We start from the raw sequence: 23,592 nt of genomic DNA, 5'->3' as shown, positions 1-23,592 counted from the left end.
CGGTGCCAAGGGCCTGCCGGTGCTAAAACGGGGAGAGCGGCAGGAGGCCGGTGGCCGCTGCCAGAGATGACAGGAGCTGACCCAGCACTTTGGTGGAACGGCAGCGCTCGCCCCGGGACGGGACCTGGACGGCGGCGGCCGGGCCGGGAGGGCCGCGCGCTGTCCCCGCGCACCCCGGGCGGAGCGCGCGGCCCCCTTAAGGCCCGGGGCGGTTGCGCCGGGCGCTTCATGAATGGAGCCACGTGACCCAAATATCACGTGACGAGTCCGTGAGCGGCGGCAGCGGCGGCGGCGGCGGCGGCTTGTGAGTCCCGGTCCCTCCCAGCGCGGCCTCCCCGCCCCGCCCCGCCCCGCCCGGCCCAGCCTGGCCCGGCGGCCTCGGCAGGAGGTGAGCGCCACCGGCTGCGAGGGCGGGCGCGGCCCTGGCACCGGCCGGGGCGGGGCGGGCCGGTCCCCGGGGGCGGGCCGGGGCGGGGCGGGCGCGGCGGGCCCGGGATGGTGGCCGGGGCCGCCGCGGGGCTGGCAGGTGCCTAACGGGGCCGCCATCGCTGACTCACGGTGGGGCTCCGGGGTCGCGCCTACCCGGCGCCGCCCGGCCCTCGCCCCGCCCCGCCACGCCACAGCGTGTCCGGGCCCCGCTCAGCGGCCGAGCAACAGGTGCGCGGGGCGCTGGCCCGGGGCCCGTCCCCGGCCCCGCCCGCCGCCTCCCGGGTCCACCCGCAGGCATCACGGGCGCATCCGGCCCTTCCCTCCCGTGGCTGCCGACCGCCCCGATCGTGTTACGGACCAGCTGCCCTCAGGCCGAACCTACCCCTCCTGGCCCCGCCGTGCGTTCGGGCGCTCAGGCTCCGCCGGTACGGGTGCGACCTGGTCCCCGGCGGGGCCCCGGCCCCCCCCTCCCGCCGGGCGGCCGCCCCCCGCCGCGGGTGTTCGCCGTGGTCTGTGGTTCTTCTCCCGGGGACGAGGGGGCCGGGAGGGTGAGGAGCCATCGGGGCGTCTCGCCCCGTTCCCAGAGCAGAGGCGGGCGGGACGGCCCCGCAGCCTGGCGTCGGTACCTTGTCCTCGGGCTGCTTGGTGGCTGCAGACGTGTGGTGGCAGGTTCTGGCCCCTGTTCCGTAGGGGCTGCCAGGTGCTCGGCGTTGTAGCATCCCACGAGTGGAGTGGGTTTCGACTCCCGCGGGACTGCGGTGCCTGACCAGCACGGAGGGTCTGGGTGTGTCCGTGCTGGGCACGGGTCGCTCACGCTGCTCAGAGCTGGGCGCGTCTCTGGCTGTCGGGGTATGTGAGGCTCAGCTGTGTGGTCGGAGGAGGGCACTGCCAAGGGTGGGAGGGAGTCTCTCAGAGCTGGCCCTTTGCTTTAGCAGTGTGAGCAGAGTTTAAAAACGAGCTCGGTGGCCAGATTCCTTAGAGGAAGAAATTGTGGAAGTGCTCAGGGTTGAATGACCTCACTAGGGGACCCCCAGGGTGGGGAACTCGGGAGGCACTGTCCTGGCTATGCAGGTAATTTGGGGAGTCATTGGATGGAACTGTGTGAGCACATTTGCCAGCAAGCAAATAAACGGAGTATGAAATCCATAGGGGGAGAGTGTGTTTTTGTGCGGTGTGCCCGTCACTGCTGACGAACCATGCTGCCGTGCCTGTCAGTGCTGTGGAGCCCGTGGAGGAGCACAGCCCTTGCTCTGCCAGCGCTGGAGCAGGTGACATCACCGTGTTTACACAGGGCTCGTGGCAGGGTTGTGCATCAGGAGCATGGAGAAGGGCCTGTGTTGGTTCATGCATGGTGCTGTCAGTTCCCATGTGCTGCTGCTGAGCTGAGGGGAGAATTGGCTGTGCTTGTGCTGAGTTCAGGCCTTTTGAGCTCTGGGGAAATGTGTTGAGGCTGCAGTTTCTTCATTGCAGCCATAATGTTTGGCACTTTTCAGTGTGATCTTTCTTCAGGAAGCTATCAAAAGCTGATCTATCAGCAGTCTGGAGAGTAAGGCGAAGTTTGGTCTCTGATATGTTGCCAGTTCTCTGTGTGTCCTCTTTGTGAGCTGCCAAACAGCCCAGTTAAAACAGAACCCAGGAAACTGTGTTGTTCTTCCCATACTACTGACTGCCTTGTGTGTTGCTGCACCTTGAAGAGGTAGAATCACCAGTCCTGTTGCAGCTCTGATGGCTGTTGTGACTGGCTCCTGCCTGAGAGGGTGTTGTGTTAGAGAATGCAGAGGTAGGAATGAGTAGCTGCATCTGCTATGGCTAGCTCTGCCAGCACCAGCCATCCCCCAGCCTGCTGAAGAGCACTCTTCCCAGTGCCCTGCACGCATGTGCCCTGTTTGTTTCATTTTGGGTCTGTTGTAAGGAAGGCAGCCCGTGTGCCTGCCAGGCAGCTGTAAATTGTTCAGTGCCACAGGGCGAGCAAATTCCCATGGTCGCACTGACCATACCTGCCCTTGATGCCTTCCACTCACCCCTCTGCAGGGGCACACACATTGGTCTCTCCAGCTATTCCCTTTCTTCTCCCCTTTTCCCAGCAGTCATGTTGTTTACCAGGTAGGAACAGAAGGAATAAACAGCAGTCTGGGAAGGAGGAAAGAATTGATTTTATGCAGCAGTAGCTTGTGTGCTGCCTGTCCTGCCTTGTTGCAGCTGCTTTCCTTGGGCAGCAAATGACTGTGCCTATACAGTGTGGTCGGATGTAGCAGATATCTTGTTGGAAGGAGCATTGTCCTCTAGATATATATAAATAGCCTGGCTCCTGGCAGGCTGCAGGCTTCAGGAATATCTCTGCTGGTGTTCTGGTGACTGCTAGTCCTGTCCACCTCCCATAGGGTGTAGATGCACTGTAGGGACCCTGTGCAGCTGCTGGAGGAGCACAAAGTCATATTTTCTGATGTGTGCATTTGGTTCTGGTCTGTAACTGGACATCAGTTCTGCTGGGAGTCAGGCAGGGGCAAAGAAAATTGTTGTTTGACACCTGCGAGATGAAAGGGGCAGAGGCATCTGTGGGCTGCACAGGAATACTGGCCAGGGCTGAGTGGGCTGAGAGGGGAGTGCAGTTTGTGCTGTTTGAGGCACAGCCATGTCTGTCAGGTGGTATTTGTGTGGATCAATTCCTTGGGCAGTGTACTAGCAGTCTGAACTGAAAAGCCTGAGGGGAAGAGGTATGTGGGGAAAGAAGCAGGAGCCTGGGTATAAATAAAGCAGGCCTGGGAATTGCTCTTAACAGTTCTGAAGTCTTGTCTTCTATGGCATGGAAGGAGTCTGCTCTGCTCCATTTTTCAGCACCTTTAATCTTTGTTTTCTTGTGAGCACACCTTGGCTCTGAAGATAAGGAGGAAGACTGTGTTTCTGGGCCCTGGCATGCCAGGGATTGACAGGTACTTTCTCATAGAAAAGACCTACAAATGGGTTCAGTTTTGTGTGACTGGGAGAGATGAAAGGCTGCTGAGGCATCAGCCCAAATTTGTGATGGAATTCCAGTGTGTCCAAGGCTTGCCCTGTAGCCCTTGCTTAGGGTTATTGAATCATACTGGCTGCAATCTTGGGGGCATCTGGAGTCTGGTAGGACTGGGGAGCTTCTGAGCTGTGCTTGGGCACCTGTTGGAAGGGCATGTTAAGATAACCTGCCCTGCTTGGGAGTGACAAGGATGAGGCTAAGAGCAAGTGGTGCAGAGTGCCAGCCTGCTGAGTCAGCATGACTGGCCTGCAGCAGCCATGCTCTGGACCCTGCCTGCTGCTTGCAAGGCTTTTTAAAAAAATGCTGCTTCCATGTATTCTGATTCCTCCTACTTTTTAAATTTCCCTGACTATAAACATAAAAACAGCATTGCCACAAAGTCTCCATAGGAGCAGAGGTGTGGAAGGACAGCAGTTTCTGCTCAGGGACAGAGTCTGCTTCTTGTGAGTCCAGCTCAGCTGGCTGCTTGTTGAGGGTCTTCTGGGGTGAGGGTGAGTGGGGACCAGGATGTGAAGCACCATGGGGCATTGCTGCTGGACCTAGCCAGAGGAATGCTGTGGGCTCTGCTGTGTCCCAGGTGCTAATTTGACCTTCCTTCCCTTCCAGAACCCAGCTGACAAGGCTGTCGTGTTATGACGACCCCCAACAAAGGAAACAAAGCCTTGAAGGTAATGCGGCGGGTGGAGGAAAGGGGTGCAGGGATGGGTGTAGGTGTCCCCCCCAGCTTTCACAAGTGTGTGCTGCCTTCTCTCCCAGGTGAAGAGGGAGCCGGGTGAGAATGGGACCAGCTTGACAGATGAGGAGCTGGTGACCATGTCTGTGCGAGAGCTGAACCAGCATCTACGGGGCCTGTCGAAAGAGGAGATCATCCAGCTGAAGCAGCGTCGGCGCACGCTGAAGAACCGGGGTTACGCAGCGAGCTGCAGAGTGAAGCGCGTTACCCAGAAGGAGGAACTGGAGAAGCAGAAGGCAGAGCTGCAACAAGAAGTGGAGAAGCTGGCCTCAGAGAACGCCAGCATGAAAATGGAACTTGATGCTCTCCGCTCCAAATACGAGGCTCTCCAGAACTTCGCCAGAACCGTGGCCCGGAGCCCTGTGACCCCTGCACGGGGGCCTCTTACTTCCAGTATGGGGCCCCTCGTCCCTGGCAAGGTTGCTACTACTAGTGTCATCACAATAGTGAAATCCAAAACGGACGCCCGGTCTTAGTGAAGTGAGCGTTGCCTGAGCTTGTCTGTGCAGGGCAGTTAGGCACAAAACCAGCCTGGAATCCCCAAAGCACAAGCCCTCCCCACATGGGTCTGGGTTCCTTTGACTTGGCCCAGGACTGGCCTGCTGATCGCTCCAGTTAATTTTGTTGTGTCCAGATTGGTATGAGCAGTGGTGATGCATCCCTTGTCCTGTGCAGACAGAGCTTCCCACCCAGCAGTCTGTAGCCCTCGGGTGCCCTGGGGAACAGACTGAGATTTTGATTTTCTACCCAAAGAAAATCTGTGCAGCGTGGCTGACAGAAGGGTGGAGGAGTGGCCTGAGGAAAGCTTTTTTCCTGGGGGCTGGGAACCCTAATTTTCGGTCACTTCCAAAGGCTTTATTTCATGACTCTTCCAGGTGGTGCATCTCAGCGCCTGAACCTGCTGCTTTTGTCTCCTTTGGTACCTGTAGTTACAGTTGGGGTGTTCTGTGTCCTAGGTTTTTATTCCTTTCTAGGTGTGCCTCTGTGCCCTAACCGTGGGTTTCCCTCAGACGTCCATGGCGTTAGCTGTGTAAACTGGCAGTGGTGGGAAGGATGGAGCTGCTGTGTCCTGCCGCTGTGGTCCTGAGGCCCTGCAGGGCCCAGCACCCTGGGAGGGAAGAAGAGAGCAGTGGTACTGTGTTGACTGCAGGCCGGTTTTGTGCCTAATGTGTTGCACTGAACAAGACCAAAATCACTAGTTGTTCCCGTGTTTTGAGGGTATCAAGTGTCTCTAGTGTGATGGTTTACACAACCAGTTTATGTGGTTAAATAGCCCTTTATTTAAAGAGAGAAACATCATTTTAAGAGTTATTAAATTATCTAAGTTTAAAATTGGACAGAAGAGAGAGCGTATTTATAGTCAGCTTTTTTACCTGAGAAGGTGAGAATATTTGACCATATGAGTGGGGAAATATTCTCAGAGACTTTGCTAGTTAAAAGTTAATAAATAAATAATTTTAAAGTTTCTCATGAACCTCCCGCAAACTGTTTGTGGCTCTGAGGTTAGTTTTTATAAGGAGTTATCAGACTTTATTTATAAAACCTAGAAAAAGACAAAAAAAGAGGCAAGTCCTGTTTGATATCTTTTTGCAATTGTACCAAAAGTGACTTATTCTTGACCTTGCTAGTTTCTGTCTTGTTCCCTTGTGTTGGACGCTCTGCTCCCCAAGCTCTCGTGCGGCGCTGTGCTGTGCTGGTGCCTTTGCCATGTGCTGTCATTTCACAGTTGTTGTTTTTACCTAAACTCAACTGAGAGATTGAGTTGGAATCTCTCTGAATTCTCCAGACAGGTTCTGGTGCATAGGCAAAGGTGCTGCTGTTTTTGAAGATAAGAATGGCTGTCTGGTGCAGCGAGGTAGCGACGCCTGACCAGAGGTGTGTGGCGGGAGCACAGGCAGCTCCTGCTGAGCAGCCAACACTAGGTTAGCTTGGTTACCTGGAGAAGAATGCTGCACTTTCCTTCCTGCAGCAAACCTGTCAGAGAAGTAATGTGAGGGAGACTTGTCCAGCTTTAGGAGAAGACTGATGGAATTTAGCTCCTGAATTAGATCCTGTGGCCAGAAATTGTGTTGTGCTTGTGGCTCACCTGAACAAGAGGTGCAAGTCTGCAACAAGAGGGGCAACATGGGACAGGCTAGTCCCTGGTGCCTACGCATTGCTGGCCAGTGAGCTGTGGCAGAATCACTGTCCTTCCTGTGGCACCTTCTGCCCAGGGGGTTAGGAGAGTGCTCAGACTCACAGCTGTGATGCAGCTGAGAAGTTGTTTGTGGCCAGGCTCCATTTCCTCAAACACTTTGACTCCCTTCTCCCCTCCCCAAAGATCTGAGCTGACTTACTGAGTTTTAGAGAAGCAGAACATGAGGGGGAAGCCCATGTAATTGCCTGGCTGCTGAAGATCTGAGTGGAGGGGGCAGATTGGGATAATGCAAGTAAAGTGAACCTTGTGGGGAGGTACGGCCATCCTGGATAGGTTTTGGGGATGTTTCTCATAGCTGAACTGATATTGCAGTACCTGAGCAGAGGAGCAGGTCAGCCTGAGAAAATCTGCAGTGTGGCAGGAGAGGAGCAGGTAGTTGATGGGGATTTCCTGCTGGAGGAGATCAGCTTTGCTCTGATTGATAGGGAGTTTAGGGAGTTGTTCGGGATGCTTTTCCAAGTAAACTTCCCAAAGGAGGAGCAGGTTAGAACATTGCCTCCAGACCTCCCCCTTCTGGCCCTGGACTTCCTCTTCTTTGAACTGAAGTGTCTGATGTGCCACTTCCAGCCGTTCACCACACAGGCCACACACTGCACAGCATTCAGCAGGCTCTGGTCTTTCAGCCGGCTGTGTGGTGACTGGAGAAGTGAGATATTAGAGAACACAGAGACGTCCAGTTGTCCTGAGGTGCCATTCCCACCCCTGTCCCTCCTAGACCCAGCCAGAGACTGAATCAGCCAGAGCCCTTCGGGGCACAGCCGAGTCCTGATCTGGGCCAGAGGAGCTGGCAAGGTGTGTATGGGGCTGGTTAGGATCTTGGCTTCACAGCTGGAGCTTCTGGTGTGAGGAGAGCCCCTTCAACACAGTAGGCAAGATGGGCAACTCTGCAGCCAGGAGAACGTGTTTTATGTTGTGCTCTGTGGCAGGGAGCATCCAGTCTCTCCCTGCCTGCCGTGGCAGCCGCACTGGTACCGCTCGGGGGCCGGTGCTGCTGTTGGGAGCTGTGACAGGGCTGAAGGCGCTGCACCACACGGCGTTCCTCCTGCCCTGCTCTGTCCTTCCTTGCTCGGAGCCCGGGTCTGCTCCACGTGGCCTACGTGTTCAATGAGGACAGCTCATGTAGGGAAGAGCAGGTGCAAGGCCGTGACTGAAAGGTGCCACTGTGCTACACAAGCTCGGTGGGTGCCGGGCTGGATGTCAGCGAGTCCACGGCCCCCCGAGTGCTTCTTCCCTCTGGCTTTGCTCTCAGTGAAGTGTAGGACCCCCAGCGATGTATTTCCGCAGTGTCCAAGGAGTCTCCCGTCCGGCCCCGGGGATGCTGTGTCCTGCCAGCCGCCTTCCTGCGCCCGTGCCAGGCGACCCTTGCCCGAGCCGTCACGGTGACCTCTCTCTCGTATATAGTGTTCTGGAGTGTGACATTTCTTGTTCCTGAGGTGCTCGTCCGTTTGGTTTCCTGCTGTGAAGGGTGTCGTGTTCCCTTTCTCCTTTTCCTGGTGCCGTTCCCGGGCGTTGGGGAGGGGTCCTGCGCCAGCCCGACTGGGGAGCGGCCCCGGCACCCCCGGGATTTGTGTATCTTGTGAATTGTGTACAGTCGCTCTCGGCCGGAGCCGGGGCTGGCGGACAGAAGGGTCACCGAGAGGGCTCCGGGCTCGGTGCAGGCGGTATTTATTGCTAAGTTATTGCCGTTATTTATTCTGTACAGTGTCCGCCGCCTTTGTACGCGACAATAAACCGCTTCAACAGCCGCCGCCTGCGCGTCCTTGGGGGGCCGCCCGGCACCAGGGGGCGCTGCCGCGCGGGGGGCGGTGCCGGAAGCGGCGCGCGCGCTCTCTGACCGGAAGGCGGAAGCGGCGAGCGGAGCCCGGCGGCGGCGGTGCGGCGGTTCCGGGGTGATGGCGGCGGGCGGCAGCCTGAGCCGCTCCGAGCGGAAAGCGGCGGCGCGCGCCGAGATCCTGCAGCAGGAGGAGCAGCGGGACCGCCGGAGACAGGTACGGAGACGCGGCCCGACCCGTTCCACCTCCACCCACCCGTTCCGCTGCGGACCGCCGTGACCACGCTTGTGCACCGGGCAGGTATCCCGCATCTGGAGGAAGCCGCCAGCGGAGCGGAGCCCCGAAGAGTTCCAGGTGCTGAGTGAGAGCGAGGACATCGTCAGGGAGCTGGAGCGGCGCCGCAAGCGGCGCGAGCGGATGCGACGACGGCAGGAGGAGGTGGGCGGCGGGAGCGGGGATGGGTGTCGGCGCTGGCACGGAGCGGCCCTGGCCGCGGAGAGGCGGGGCGGAGGCCGCCGGGCTGGCTGCTGCCGAGCTCTGCAGCCGCAGCAGGCCTCGGTGAACAACCGCTGTGCCCCAGTGCCGGGAACGCGTCTGCCCTCCGGGGGCTGCCGTGTGTTTGTCTCTGGTCAGTCGTGCTGCCAGGCACATGTGGCTGTGTGGGCAGGTCTCCCAAGAGGGTCTCCCAGCAGCTTCTGGTCTCCAGGAAGCTTTTTTCCCGTGATCCTCCCATGAACAATGCCCACGTCCTTTTAATTTAATTTCGCTGTTGATGTTGTATTTGTGTTGTTTTTCCTGGTTGGCCCAAGCCCACCTTCAGATTTTTGGGAAGATCCCTGTTCTTTCTGACTCAGTGGTTTAGTGTATCTCTGACCCGTGTGAACCCGTTGAGGTGTGTTTGTCAGGTGTGCGATGAACCAGAGGAGCTGAAGAGAAAAGTGGCTGAGTTGGCAGCAGCTGTGCGGAGCGCCAGGCACCTCGTCATCTACACGGGCGCTGGGATCAGCACGGTGGGTCTGGGGGGCAGCAGCTGAAGCCCCTTTAGGAGGCAGTGGTGTGTGGGCTGTTGCCTGGTTCCTGAATGACCTCAGGACATGTGTGATGAGCCTGGGGTGCTGCATGAGTCCCGCAGTCAGCACGGTTTCCAGGCTGCATCCTGGGGTCATTCCTGTTGCCCAGGAGATCCTGCAGCTGCATTGCCTCCAACCCCATGCAGGATGTACAGCCTGAGCTAGAGGATGCTGGTCTCGCCTCACTCGAGTCTTCTCAGTGACTTGGTGTAAAACCTTAAGCCAGTTAGCTCAGGAATGTTATATGTGTTATCAGGCATGCAGAGACAGCTGTGGATTATTGGAACTTAGAAACAGCACTTTGAGAATTGTTTTGTTGCAATGCCCTGGGGCAAAGCAGCAGTCTGGCTCTACCTCTTCTAGAGGTATCATCTGTCACCTTTGTGTGAGCTCTGTAACTCCATGCTCTGCTGAAATGGAGTATGACTCAGGGCAGCACATGAGTGCTCATGTCACCTGCATGTCTGCTACAAATGGTCAGTGTGAGGTGCCAGAACCAGAATCTAGGGAAAATAAGAAAAGGCTCAAGAACGGAGTTCTGTGTAGGGAAATGGCAAGTACCAAGGATGAAAAAGAGTTCTGGAGGGATTCTGTAATGGTAAAATTGGACAAAGCTAACACCAGAGGTGAAAATGAGAGCTGAAACGTAGAAGAGAGAGAGAAAACATACGAGGAGGTTTCCCTGTGTTTAGGGAACAGCTACGCTGGAAAACTCAGAGCGAATGAAAAAGCAGCTGTGGATGGAACTGTCTGTGGTTGTCCTGGGTGGGCCTGGGTTGGTTGTGTTTGTGTACAAGAGCTGTGACAACCCCACCCTCGTCAGGCCTGGTTTCTCTCCTGCTGACAGGCGGCTTCGATCCCAGACTACAGAGGTCCCAATGGCATTTGGACACTGCTGCAGAAGGGCAGGAGCATCAGGTGAGGAGCCGAATTCTGAACTGTGTGACAGAAAGCTGATACTGGAAGAGGTTAATGGCAATTCCAGCTTTTTTCTTCTGCCTTGCTTCTTGTCAGGGCTGCAGACCTGAGTGAGGCAGAGCCCACACTCACTCATATGAGCATTGCCTGCCTGCACAAGCACAACCTGGTAAGATATTTTTTCCCCACCTCACTCATATTCTTCTGCCTAAGAATGATAAGCCCAGCAGGGAAGAGAAAGCTTTTCAGAATATTGCCTGACTAGGTTTTTGGTTCAAGTGGCTGCATATCCATGTAGGAAAATGTGTCCAAGCCCTCCTCAGTCTCCAGGCTGCAGCTCTGGCAGGTTTTCTCCTGGTGCCTTTTCTTTAACATATTGTATTTGTGCCTGGAGAGGCTGGTGTGGGGAACTGGTCACAAATCAGCCAGCCCTAGAAAGGCCCTGTTTAGCAGGAGGAGGCTTTCCATTTAGCTGTCACAAAGGTCCGTTCATCATGCTCTTCCCCTGTGGGTCCTGCTTTGATGTGCAGGCTATTGGTGTGATTTGGGACACGTGTATCCCCTGCTTGGAGGGTACCTGTATGGTCTGTGGGAGTTCAGTGTTTTGTTCCCTTTAAGGTGCAGCATGTGGTGTCTCAGAACTGTGATGGGCTGCACCTGCGGAGCGGGTTACCCCGAGCTGCAATATCTGAGCTCCATGGGAACATGTACATAGAGGTGAGTGGCCAGAGCAGGAAAAAGTCAATGTTTAAGTGGCCTCGCAAAAAGGGAATGTAAACTCTTGATCTGCCACTAGCTCAGACAGAATGAGTACAAGGGCTTGGCCTGTGTATAGTTCCTGTCTTCAGACCATCAGGTTTGGGGTGAACTATTTAGAAAGTACCAAACCCAACTCTGTACCCCTTCCTCTGTATGTGCTGTAGCCTTTTGCATCTGATATCTCTTCCTCAGCCCTTCTCTGAAATCCTTCCCAGCATGTAGCCAAAAGCTGCCTGTGGCTCTGCTTGCTGGTTTTCGAAACAAAAAAACAAAACACACAAAAAAAAAACCCCACACACACAAAAAAAAAAAAAAACAACCACAAAAAAGAAACAGAAAAAACCCTTTAGATTTTCCAAGTTAGAATCTGATTCCTGATGCTTCTGTCTACAACTTCTTTGTTGTCCCCAGAAATGCTTTTCTTCCAAGAGAAAAAAGCTCCTGGTAGGACCTCTCATGGGTGGGATGCTGATGATGTGATGGGTTTCTGCTTTTGTCCTGTACCAGGTCTGCACTTCCTGTACACCCAACAGAGAGTACGTGCGAGTGTTTGATGTGACAGAGCGCACAGCCCTGCACAGGCATCACACGGGCAGGACGTGCCACAAGTGTGGGGCACAGTTGAGAGATACAATCGTCCACTTTGGGGAGAAGGGGACATTGACACAGCCCCTGAACTGGGAAGCAGCAACAGAAGCTGCAAGCAAAGCAGATGTGATTCTTTGTCTGGGTTCCAGCTTAAAGGTAACTTTAGAGACTCGGTGAAGATTGTTAGCAGCATTCCCTCTTGGTGATACACCTTGGTGCTGAGCAGTCTCCTCCCAAACAGACAACTGTAAACTCTGGTGTCAGGATTCGCCCAACATCTGTGATAGTCTCTCTTCCTCCCTCTTTCCCCTCCTGGTAATACATTCCTTTTCCTCTCACTGATACGGTTCACAGCTGCGTGTGCCTGTGGCTGTGCTGATCCTCTGTGCTTTGTGACAGGTTTTGAAAAAATACCCAAGGCTCTGGTGCATGAGCAAGCCCCCCACACGCCGGCCCAAGCTGTATATTGTGAACCTGCAGGTGAGACAAAGCCCTTGGCGCTGGGTGGGCCAGGTGTGAGCCAAAGGGGGTTGCGGATGCGCGGGCCCCCGGCAGTAGCCCCCGCTGCCGCCGCGGAGAGCTGCCTGCAGCCGGCTCTGCTGTCGCTCGCAGTGGACCCCGAAGGACGACCTGGCCGCCCTGAAGCTGCACGGCCGCTGCGACGACGTGATGCGGCTGCTGATGGCGGAGCTGGGGCTGGAAATCCCGCGCTACGACCGGTGAGCGGCCCGGGCCCTGTGCGCGGGAGCCCCCGGCCCGGGGCCGGTCTCCAGCGCCCACCGCCGCCCTCTCCTTCCCTCCGCAGGGCGCGGGACCCCATCTTCGCGCTGGCCGAGCCGCTGCGGCCCGGGGAGGAGGGCACGCACTCGCGGAAACCAGTGGCACCGCCCCGGGAGCGGGAGGAGCCCCGCGAGCAGGAGCAGCCCCGGGAGCGGGCGGAGGCGGCGGGCGGGCGGCCCGGGGGGTGGCTCGGCCGCGGCTGCGCCAAGGGCGGCCGGCGCAGGAAGAGCCGCTGAGCGCGGGGCGGGGCGGGGCGGCGCCGCCGGTGACAGCGCGGCCATGCTGCGCAACGGGGCGGCGGGCGGCGGCGGGGCCGCGGCGGGCGGCGGCGGCGGCCAGCGGCCCGTGCGCGTCTGGTGCGATGGATGGTGAGTGGGGCGGGCGCGGGGCCGGGTGATGTCGCGGCGCCGCAGAAATAAACCGTGTTGGCTACGCTGGTGCCTCCGCCTCCTCTGTCACCGCGGCGGGACGGGGCCGGGCCCGCGGGAGAGCGGCGCTCTCCCCGCGGAGCTGACTCGGGGCCCCGGGCGAGCGGCGGCGAGCGGGGCCGGTCCGTTCCCCCCGGGCTACGGGCAGCACCTGCCGGGCAGGTGCGGGGAGGAGCGGGGCCTGTAGCAGCAGGGCCGGCTCGCTGCGGTGGGAGGGAGCCCTTGGTGACCGGGTTGTGCCGGCAGCACAGGGACCTTTAGCCCCGGGGCCTGCGGCAGGTTGACCGCAGCTTCCAAGGAAGCGCGTCCCGGTGTGCCTGGGCTGACCCGGCCCTTCTCTTTCCAGCTATGACATGGTGCACTATGGCCACTCGAACCAGCTGCGCCAGGCGCGGGCCATGGGCGATTACCTGATCGTTGGGGTCCACACGGATGGTAAGAAGTTTTACCAGGTTATGTCTTGTGCAGCCCCTCAAATTGCCCAGCACCGTTAGCCCCAGGAGAACCAAGAGTTCGTGATAGGTTCAGACTTCATCCTGCATCTGCTCCAGTACCAGTAGCTTCCAGGAGAAAAATGTCCCTTCTCTGGGAATGGACTTACCCAGTCACACTTTTAGACTGAGGATTAGGTGGGTCAGATCTTGCAGGCTCTGAGGATTAATCTGCATTCTGTGCTATAAAAACAGTTGGAACAGCTGAAAATCAGTCTGGTTTTGCTCACAGGAACTGCAGATCTTAGGTTCCAAAACAACTTATCTTGTGGAGAAAACTCATTTCAAGGCCATCTGGAAGTTAAGTACCAGAAACAAGTTCTGGTGTGTGAAGATGCATTTTAAATGGTTTATGGATGCAGAATTTCTTGTATGAACCAGGTGTAGTATGAAGTTACTGTTTAAGAGGGAAATTTATCCTAGGGGGATGCCAGGAGACCCAGCTCATCCCCCTCAGCAAGAAGTGTCTGGGTACGGGGAAGCACTGAGACCTTTCCCTCTGAGTGAATTCCACGGCCTTTGTTAAGGAAGTGAGGAAATGAAACTGAATTCATTAGGAAATGAAACTGAATCAAAATACTTTCTGATCTATCTGGGGCTTCCTTTGCTACCACAGGCTGATCCAAAGCAGAAGATAAGTCTGCAGTGAAGTTCACCTTCCCATGAAATGAATGAAGCGGTGACAGAGTCACTGCAGCTGCAGGACATGCTTCTAACTGGAATTTTGTTTCTCCCCCAGAGGAGATTGCCAAGCACAAGGGTCCCCCCGTCTTTACACAGGAGGAGAGGTACAAAATGGTGCAGGCCATCAAGTGGGTCGATGAGATTGCTCCTGGAGCTCCTTATGTCACCACACTGGAAACCCTGGACAAGTACAGCTGTGACTTCTGTGTGCATGGGGGTGAGTGGTGTTTGAGGCAGTGGCTGTGCTGACATCGGCCCCTGGGGCTGTGTGCTCTAGGTGCCCTCTGCAAACCAAGCAATGTCCCGGCTGGTTCAGGGCTCAGGGATACCTGCTGTGTGTAGAGCTCTGCCTTTTCAACACCTGCACTGGGCAGCACAGCTGCTTCTGGTCTCTGGTCTGGAGAAACATGTCAGTGTGCTCAAAATCGTGAGAGTGGTCAGGGCCCTTGGTTTTAACTTAATAAGGTGAAATTTGTCATTTGAAATTATCCCGAGGTTGCCCTTAGCACTAGTAGAAATCTGTGCAAAGGGGAAAGCCATTTATAAAACTTAAGTGTGGAAAAACACTATTGAAAAGGAAAGTGTGCAGAAATACAATCATGTTTATGTCTACTTATCCTGGGACAAGGTTAGATCTGAAAAGCTTGTCTCTTTATCTGGCTCATAAGCTGTTCAGTGGCTCAGCTGACTGTGTGGCCAGAGACCTAGTTATTAGTGCATACACTTTTTGGTGTACAGTTGCTGAAGAGAACCAGTGTTCTGAGGAAATGTTCTTGCTCTGGGATTCTGTCCCTTCCTGGGCTGCTGCCGATGCTCATTAAGCCTCAGCCCTTCCTCCCTGCCCCTCTGAAGGAACTTTGTTAGTTTGACCAGGACTAGTCTTTGCACTCATTTCGTGTATCTCTCATCTGATCCCAGCCACCTGCTGTTGATAAGCTAAGTATTTCACCAAGTGTAAATAAATCCTTAATCTTTAGAAGATAAATATGCTTTTTTCACGTGGATGGAGTGGTTATCAAATTCCTCATTAACTTCATTGCCTGCCCTGAATATGTTTGGTGTACGTGACCCCTTGCAGGGCTTGGTGAGGGGTTAGACAGTGGAGGAGTGCTGGTGGCCTCTGCTCCAGCTGCTTGCAGTTCCCACTGCCACGTCATTCCATGCTTCTCCTGAGCAACACGCCTTCACCAGGTTTTGCCAGGTTGTGTTTGTGCAAAAGCTGAGTTTGGAAATAGCTGAGCTTCCCTGAGAAGGTGACGGCAGCCCTGCTGTTTGTGCCTCTCCTGGCATGCCAAGCTGTGCTGGCAGTGTGTGCTGTCCTGTTCCTCTGCTCTGAGGGGAGGGTGTGGGGTTTTAGGATAACTGAGCAGGACTGAGACCCCCGACTGTGTGGACACACTTGTGGGCTGCCCTCTGACTGATTTGGCAAAGGGAAACCAGCTTAGCTTTTGCTTGTGAAGGATTTGTTCCATCACCAAAAGTGTATGAGAGGTGTTTCTGCAGAGGGAGTTGGGAGCCATGTGCCAGAGATGAACTGGAATGGCTCAGCTTCTGTAGGAGCTGGGTGTCACTGTGGAAATGCAGTCATTGAGAGGAACAGCTTTCCATTGGATGGAAGCTTCCTTGAATAAAAACTTGTAATATGAACCAAAAGGTTCTTTTTTTAACACTGATATAGATAGTGCTTCTTTATTGTCATTCGGACAATAATCAGCTGTGCCTGCTGTTGCAGGGCACCTGGCAGTACACAGATAGGTAATGGTGTTTAGTATCCAGGAATATCCTTGTCTCCACAGACACAGTAGTCTTAAAAACCCCTGACATTTTTGTGGGGCACAGGACATGTCCCCTGTATATGCACAGGAATTTGGATTGAAGAGTTCCAATCTGGATTCAGGTGTGTGGGACCTGCACAAGCTGCTGCTTTTGTGCAGGAGAGCTTGGGTACAGTTCTGAGGCTTTTCTCTCTCTGCAGATGACATCACCTTAACTATTGATGGCAAGGACACCTATGAGGAAGTAAAGACAGCAGGGCGATACAGGTAACCTCTTGCTGCTTACCTGTTTATCTTGTTTTGGGCTGAGTTTCTGGGAATTTGTGCCTTGAAGGGAACTCAGATGAAGCATACCAGTCTTCAGGTCACACCTGAATTTGGCTGTATGTGTGTCAGAGCTTCAGTTGCCCCCAGCATTTTGTTTCCAGGGAAGTGGGACTGCCTGGTTGCTGGCAGGTGCTGGTTCTGGTTTTAAAGCCTCACCGAGAGCAGGCTCTGTTGGGAAGTCTGAGTGAGAGAGGCATTCACACCAGCAGATACTCTTACCATGAGGATGATGCAGAGGCTAAGTAAATAAATGCTATACTTGAGAAGGAAGCTTCTTTAGGACAGCCCCTGGTTTGGATTTATCTGGTGTCACAGGCGTTCCTGTGGTAACAGTGGGAGGACAGAGGCGTTTGCTCCTGGGGCTCCTGCTTCATCCTTTGCTTGTCTCCCGCAGGGAATGCAAACGCACTCAGGGCGTGTCCACCACTGACCTTGTTGGCCGCATGCTGCTCATGACTAAGGCTCACCACAGCAACATAGTGAGTCAGAGGGCTCTGGGTGGGAGGTGAAGTACAGGGCACGTGCCAGCTCTTCCCTTCTGCTGCCCCAAGCTCCTGGGCCTGGCTCCCAGGTACATGGAGAACGGGGAGCAGCAGCAAAACAACCCGCTTATGTTTGCTTTCAACGTCTCTGAAATCACAGTGTGATGGGACACAGACTCGTGATCAGCGTTGGCCATGGAATGTTAGGGAAGCTGCAGGCAAGGCCATGACTTGTCCCAGGGTGCAACAACATTGATCTGTCAGCCAGCTGCTGCCAGAGTTGGCAACTCCTCTCCCTTCCCACTGAGCTTCATGCTTCTGCCTTCTGTTGTCTCTGATCAGACCTTTCCTGAGTCTCCTCAGCTCACTCTCTAGCTGGGAGCTATCCCAACCAGGGAAAAGTACTCAGTGGTTTTATGGTAATGAGTTGAATTTACTGAGTAATGAAGGAATCTGTGAATAGAATCACCTGGATAACTGCAGAAACAAGTGACCCATAGGTGAATTCAGGGACAGAGGGAGATGTTTTGGTGTGCTGAGCTGATAAATCGGCTTAGCTGTAACACATGGGTTCACACTGAGATCTGCCTGGTGCTGCTGGCTGCTGCAGATACCTAAGCCTGCCTCTCGTGAGGGCGTTTGGCAGGAGAAGGGATGCTGCCCTGTCAGGTGCTTGCCAGGCTGAGGGAGGATGCAGCTGTGCAGCACTCTTGGGGCTGCATGTTGGGCAAGAGCCACCTTTGCTGGTGGTGCCAAGCTGGGATCAGATAAGGACACATTTCCTCTGACTCATGCTGGGACAGGACTCTGGTTTAGGTATTAACCAGTTTGTCAACATTCAGTGCCCCAATCCCTGGTGTGCGTTTTGAGCCTGGCCTTCCCAGCACTTCCTACACACAAGCATATCTTGGTTGGATGAGCTGTGCAAGTGCTTAAACATTTTGACTTTATCTCCCTTCAGGATGAGGACCTAGACTATCGGAAGCACACTGACAACTTTGGGAAGGTAATGTGAGTTCTGGTCGTGGACGTCTGGTTGTTGTCCTGCCTGAGAAGGATTCCCAGTGTGCTTTCTGGCCTGTTGCAGGCTTGTCTGTCCTCCCACGTGTAGCAGTAATGTCTCAGCGAACGTCTGCTGTCCCCATATGGCAGCACCTGCAGTGGGTGTGATGGGCAGGTGTGGCACAGGGCAGCACATGAGCTGTCCTTCAGTGGCACCACAGGGCTGCTGTTGCCACTGAGCCTGTGCTGGGTTCCTTCCTTGCTTGTAAATTCCTTCCTGCCACTTCCTTGGGGACCTAAGTGCCCGTGGTTCCAGCCTGAGGACAGCCTCCGTGGATGCTCCTCTCAGTGCTTGTGTTGTTTTGAAGGTGTTTTAAGAGGTTTGGGAGGTGTGGACACAGTCCTCTGTGTTGCAGAGCTTGAGGCAGCGCAGCCCTCTTGGTGTTCCAGCTGCCAAGTCCAGCCTGTGGCTCACACTGCTTCTGAAGAGCCGTCAGTCCTGTTTATTTCCTTGGCAGCTGGATTGTCCCTGCTTAATGAGCTGCACCAGCAGCTTGAGCAAGTCTTTTTTTACTGGTGGGGATTTGCTGACCTGTATGAATGATCCTTAGTTCCCCACTGTTCTGGGGGTTTTGAGTAGATGTTTTGGGGCATATTGCTTCAGCATGGCTGGGGCTTGGATGTGGGTAGATTGGGTCAGGGCACTGGGTACCCTACATAACCCTGACAGCTGAGCTGTCTGCATGCTGCCCTTTGCAGGGCCTGCTCTGGCCTCAGCTGCAGTGTCTGTGTCCTGCCAAGGCCTGGAGCAGCTTTGGGTTGCACAGCAGGTGACTTGGTGGCTGTTTGCACAGCTGCCACGTGGTGGGGACCGAGCTCTGTCCTCGGAGCTGAGGGGCCAGACAGGTCCCCTGAGGCTTGGCAGAGCGTAGGTTGGTCGTGTGTTGTCTCCTGAGCACATCTTGCTTCTCCTGGAAATTCAAACCTGCCCTGTTGTCTTCCTCCTTCCTGAGCTTTCTTCTTGGCATCTCCTGAGCTGGCTGCTGAGGCGATGATTTACACAGAGCATAAAGAGTTTTTGTGAAATTGCCTAAATACTTGATGTCAGGAATGTAGAAAGTCGAAGGTGCTGGGAGTTGTTGCAGGTGCTAGCAAAGTGAGATGACCAGGTTGCTCAGCATTGCTCTGTGTTGTCCAAACCCCCTCACAGAGCCTGAAAAGAAGCTGTGTCTGGTATATGTTTCCACAGGGGCCCAAAGGTCACAGTCCCTGGACTGGCGTCTCGCAGTTCCTGCAGACATCCCAGAAGATCATCCAGTTTGCATCAGGGAAGGAGCCACAGCCGGGAGACACCATCATCTACGTGGCTGGAGCCTTCGACCTGTTCCGTATCCTTGACTCTCTTTGGTTGCAGAAGTGGTCTTTCTGTGATGTTCTCATGTTGGGAGACACCAGACTGGATACTTGCCTCATTTCTTTTTCCTTTTCTGTATCTGCATGTGAGAGAGGAGTCAGGACTGAGTTTTTCCTGGCAATTTCTTAGTCACAGGATGCTGAGAAAGAAGCTATAGCTCCTCTGTGGAGTGATCTGTGGCTGTTGGATTTCAGGAAGATAGATGGATACTCTCAACACTATTGATTGTGGTGAAGACTGGCTGCCATAGCATCTGCAGCTGACACACTGTTCGTGGGGCAGGCTTTGAGCCTTTGTGCCTGGAACAAGTAGAAATTCTGGATAGAGGCAAAGCTGAGTCCATGTAAGGTGGAGCTGAAACAGTCTCAGGCTTTTGCCCAGAACTGGTGGAACCTGAGGAGGGAGGCAGCAACTGTTCATGGAAATAGACAGTTAGTGGTGCAAGAATAAAATCCTGGGGATTCCTGTCTCCACTGTTGTTTTTGAGTGACTTTATTTCTGTCTTCCTTCTCTCTGTTTTCCATGTAAGCTTCAGTTCCTTAAAACAGATCTGCAGATGTTGGTCATGTGGATTTCCTGGAGAAGGTTCACCAGCTGGCAGAGAAACCCTATATCATTGCTGGGCTGCATTTCGATCAGGTCTGTGTAGAACCTGTCCAAAGGCAGAGCAGCTTGGGCCTGTTCTCTGAACCAGGCAGGCTGTGCTCCAGGACACAGGATAGGGATGTAATGGCCAATATGGGAATTTCATTTTGGGAGAGAGCAAGAGGAAAAGGAATTGCTCTGTCTTTTGACTGTGCCTGGTGCTTTGCTGTAGGAGGTGAATCGCTACAAAGGGAAGAACTATCCCATCATGAACATCCATGAGCGAACCCTCAGTGTCCTGGCCTGCAGGGTGAGTGGGTGTCTCTGCACTGTTCCAGAAATTGCCTGGAGCCTGGTGGCATTCACTTGTTCTCAGTGATCTTGCATGAGTTCCTTGGGGTGGCCTGAGAAGACGGATAAGATGAATCACTTGAGGCTGCTAGAGGTGCTGATGAACTTTTGGGAGGCTTTGCTAGGCTCTTGTGCCATCCTGGCTGATCCAAGCTGCTGACCCAGCTACTCTGCTGGCAGTGACAGGGCTGGATGCCATGTGGGGAGCTGTGTGGCTCTGTGCAGACATTGCCACTAGAAAACACTGCTCCCTGCAGAGGGAGAAATGCCTGGGACAAAATTGTGGGGAGCCCCAGAAATGTGTGCCCAGAGCAATTAACTTTTGGATTTGCTCTATGGGCACAGAAAGGACATTCTGTAGAGGAACAAAAAGCTGTTGTTTGACAAGCAGTTGTTGCTGAACCCACTTCTCGGTTCCCTTATTTGAACTTCTGACTCTGTAGCCAGCTGACCTGCTCAGGTCTCTTTAAGAAGCAGCTGGCTTCTGGCTTGGGGCTGGGTTTTGGGTTTTTGTTTCGTGGGGCTTTTTTTTCAAATCTGGACTCTACGTGGTTCCTTTTTTAGTATGTCTCAGAGGTGGTGATTGGAGCTCCCTACGCTGTCACTGCAGATCTGCTGGATCACTTCAGGGTGAGTCCTTGCACATGGATGGACATGAAGATGTGTGTGGGGAGCTAAAATGGTGCAGGGCAACACAGGGGTGCAAGAAGGGAGTGTCCTGCTCAGACTGGGACTGCCAGGCTGGTGCGGGAGGATGACTTTGCTTGTCTCTAGGCTGTGCTCAGTGGGAGTAGCAGCAGGAAATGTCCCTGTCATCTTTTGGATCTTGTCAGTGACTTTTGTGTCCTTCTCCAGGTAACACTTGTTTGCCATGGGATGACTGAGGTGGTGCCAGACAAGGATGGTTCTGATCCCTATGAGGTAAAGTACCAGGTGCTTTGTCAGCATGTGATAGACAGAGCCTGGCTCTGATTGTGTTCCTGGACTGAGAAGGTGTATTGCAGAGGAGCCTACCTGGCTATGGCTTTGGCAGGTGATGTGGCTTTTCATCCACCCCTAAGGGTAGCAATGTGGAGCAGTCAGTAAATTATTCCAAACAGCTCCACTCTTCCAAGCATTGTTTTTCTCTGCCTGTTTCTGATGCCTTCATATTAGGCTGAGAAATCTTGTGGGCTTTGCTCTCTGTCCTGCACAGCTGCCATGTTTGTGGAGCTTTGCCTTCAGCAAGTGTTTGTTCTGCCTCCTAGGAAATCACTGTGCATCCTGTCTGGCTGGCTGGCTGCTCCAGGGCCTGCCACCGCTCAGCTCAGCTGTCACTGCTGAGCTGCACACCCAGGTCCTTTGTGTTTTCACAGCCCAATGCTATGTCTGTTTGCAGGAACCGAAGCAACGTGGCATTTTCCAGCTGGTGGACAGTGGCAGCAATCTCACCACAGATCTAATTGTGCAAAGAATCATCAAGAACAGGTTGGATTTCTTCATCTCCTGGTTCTGTCACATACTATTCCATCCAGAGTGTCTTGAGACTGATCAGTGTGACCAAATAGGGAGAGAAAGTATTACCTAAAGGCATAGTCAGCAAACTTGTCCTTCCTCTTTTATGGCTTGGACAGACTTTGACACATAGTCACTAAATGTGGTTGTACCAATTTGTACAGGGAGAGGAACAGCTGAACTCTGCTGTGTCACAACATGCTGCACAGCACATTTATTGGTTTTTCTCCTTTAATGATAAAATTCCTTTGCTATATGCTGGGGAAAGAGCACATTGATTCTTTCAGAGCTTTGGTCTTTTAGGCCTGAGTCCTTTCAGCACCTTGGATCACATCAGTGATAAATTTCATTTTGGTGTTAAAACGCTCAGGACAGCCCAAGAATGGCATAGCAGCTTCTTCCACTTTCTGCAGAGGGAGAAAGAAGTTGTGTGTGACTGGTGTGGGAGTGGAGGACTGCAGAGTGCTGGCAGCAGCCATGGGAAGCTCTGGGAGAGGCTCTGGATGAGTATGGAGGTCCTGGGGGCTTTCTGAAGTGCTCTCAGAACAAAGCAGCATAGGAGAAGTCAATGCTCTCCTGCTCCAGGTGCTTTTATCTAGAAGAGGTACGGATGATTGAGAATCTTATGGCATTGTGTGATTTTTGCAGGCTCGAGTTTGAGGCTCGCAACCAGAAGAAAGAAGCAAAAGAGCTGGCAGTGCTGGAGGCCATGAAAAGGCTAGAGGAGGAGAAGCACTAGGTGGCAGAGCGTGGATGTGTGAGAGTGCTGCAACTTCATCCTCTGGTAGAGCAACTGCTCTTTAGGAAAGGACCCCTGAAGGGGGGCAGCACCGCTGGTATGCAGGATCTGCTGTCCTACCCTCTGCTGTCCTAGCTCCTCCTGCACTAATTAGGCAGACATAATGAGTTGGGATTCTGTTGCCTAGTTTTATCTCCGTTAATCAGTCCCTGTTCCTTTTGCCAGGAGGAGATTTGACAAAAAAAAATTGTTTTAATTATAACTAATGTTTTAACATGTTGATGTGCTTTTACCTTCTGCCATTTTTGGCTCTTAGTAGGAGGGAAGTGGAGGAGCTGCCCATGCCCCCTTGCCCTGACTGGAGTCTGCATTCCAGAGCAGCCCCTTGGTAATGGTGTGGGTGGCTGGACAGACAGTGAGAGCAGCCTCAGGGACAAGACCGGGCTCATGTGGTTCCTCCTGCAGCTTTTGCTCAGGAACAAGGGGCTGGTTGCCAGAGGTGGTGCTGGACTCTGGGGTTCACTGTGCTACCTTTTCTCAGCTCCTGCCCCTCATAGACCCAGAGCTACTCTGGGTCAAGCTGGATAAAGGCAAATTGTTTGCTGCCCCAATGCCAGGCTGCAGGTGATGCTGGGATGCTGGGTGAAAGCATTTTTCCACACAAGGCCTAGGGATCGTGGGGCCTTTTCCTGTAGGCTCTTCCATTTGCAATGCAGCAGGACGTGATGCCTTGTGTGGACTGTGCTCAGAGCCCACCTTGTGCCCAATGGCTTACCTGAGGGCAGGACCGGGCCAGGTGAAGTTTTAGGGTTGTTTTCTGACATGCAGCGTGCCTGCCTCTAAGGGGAGGTGCATGGCTGGGAGAGTGGGTCCTGAGCCCCTTTTGCCTCTTACATTCCAGGATACTGTGCTTGGTATCCTGAACACCTCACTGCACTGTGCCAGATGGTCCTTCCAGGCTGTGTCTGGTGTCCTCTCTTGTAAACTTTTGTTGCTGATCATTAATAAAATGTTGAAGAGTTGTGCATTTGTCTTTTTGGGGCTTGAGCCCAGGTAGCAGAGCAGGTGGCACATGGAACCTGTGCTGCAGCCCCACTGCAGTGGTACTGAGAGGGTGTGCCACACTCCCACTGCATCCCTGCAGTTCCAATGGCTCCTCAGCCCCAGAACAGCCACGACTCAGACCTGCTGGCCCCTTCCTGAGCTCTCTGAGCTGCATGCACAAATTCTGCAGTGTGTGGTCCCCTCCCATGGGCCCTGCAGAGGAGTTTGTCCTTAAGAAAAAAAGAGCTTAACCTGGGTGCTGCACCTGCATCACACAAGGGGGAGCAGGGCCCTTCTGGTTGGGGGAGACAGGGACAGGAACCCCATGCCCAGAGTCACCTGCTATCCAGTACAGCCCCTTGATCCCTGCTGTCCCTGCATTGTGCCCTGCAGCTCTCACAAGTGTTGGGCTATTCGTGGACGTAAGGATTTTGTTCTCCTGGGTATCTGAGCAGCCTCAGCACACACCAGTAGAGTGGTGGGCGCAGCAACTCAGAACTCCCCAGATCTGGATACGCTC

General features: G+C 54.3%; 2 protein-coding genes across 5 annotated transcripts; both read left to right on the top strand.

Annotated features, from left to right (window-relative positions):
• Positions 1-326: 326 nt before the first annotated feature.
• PCYT2 (phosphate cytidylyltransferase 2, ethanolamine) lies at positions 327-23,043 on the top strand. Of its 4 annotated transcripts, XM_062506442.1 has the most exons (13): positions 12,527-12,624; positions 13,031-13,119; positions 13,915-14,076; positions 15,835-15,901; positions 16,356-16,440; positions 17,405-17,449; positions 18,695-18,833; positions 19,416-19,498; positions 19,677-19,754; positions 20,360-20,425; positions 20,651-20,716; positions 21,174-21,262; positions 21,938-23,043. In XM_062506442.1, exons 1-13 carry the CDS (start codon positions 12,536-12,538, stop codon positions 22,026-22,028), a joined length of 1,149 nt encoding a protein of 382 aa, XP_062362426.1. In that variant the 5' UTR covers positions 12,527-12,535; the 3' UTR covers positions 22,029-23,043. The 4 variants fall into 4 exon arrangements, with proteins under 4 accessions (XP_062362428.1, XP_062362426.1, XP_062362429.1 ...); XM_062506445.1 differs by lacking the exon at positions 13,915-14,076; XM_062506443.1 differs by lacking the exon at positions 20,651-20,716.
• On the top strand, positions 8,202-12,507 carry SIRT7 (sirtuin 7). Its single transcript, XM_062506441.1, has 10 exons — positions 8,202-8,357; positions 8,442-8,579; positions 9,047-9,151; positions 10,059-10,129; positions 10,226-10,298; positions 10,748-10,846; positions 11,396-11,632; positions 11,876-11,956; positions 12,089-12,195; positions 12,282-12,507. The coding sequence occupies exons 1-10, from the start codon at positions 8,262-8,264 to the stop codon at positions 12,490-12,492; spliced, it is 1,218 nt and encodes a 405-aa protein (XP_062362425.1). The 5' UTR covers positions 8,202-8,261; the 3' UTR covers positions 12,493-12,507.
• Positions 23,044-23,592: the final 549 nt, after the last annotated feature.

This window comes from Cinclus cinclus, chromosome 20 (genome assembly GCF_963662255.1).
Source record: "Cinclus cinclus chromosome 20, bCinCin1.1, whole genome shotgun sequence".
Taxonomy (NCBI): domain Eukaryota; kingdom Metazoa; phylum Chordata; class Aves; order Passeriformes; family Cinclidae; genus Cinclus; species Cinclus cinclus.
The sequence above is the reverse complement of the archived record's forward strand: the minus strand, read 5'-3'. Positions and strand labels throughout refer to the sequence as shown.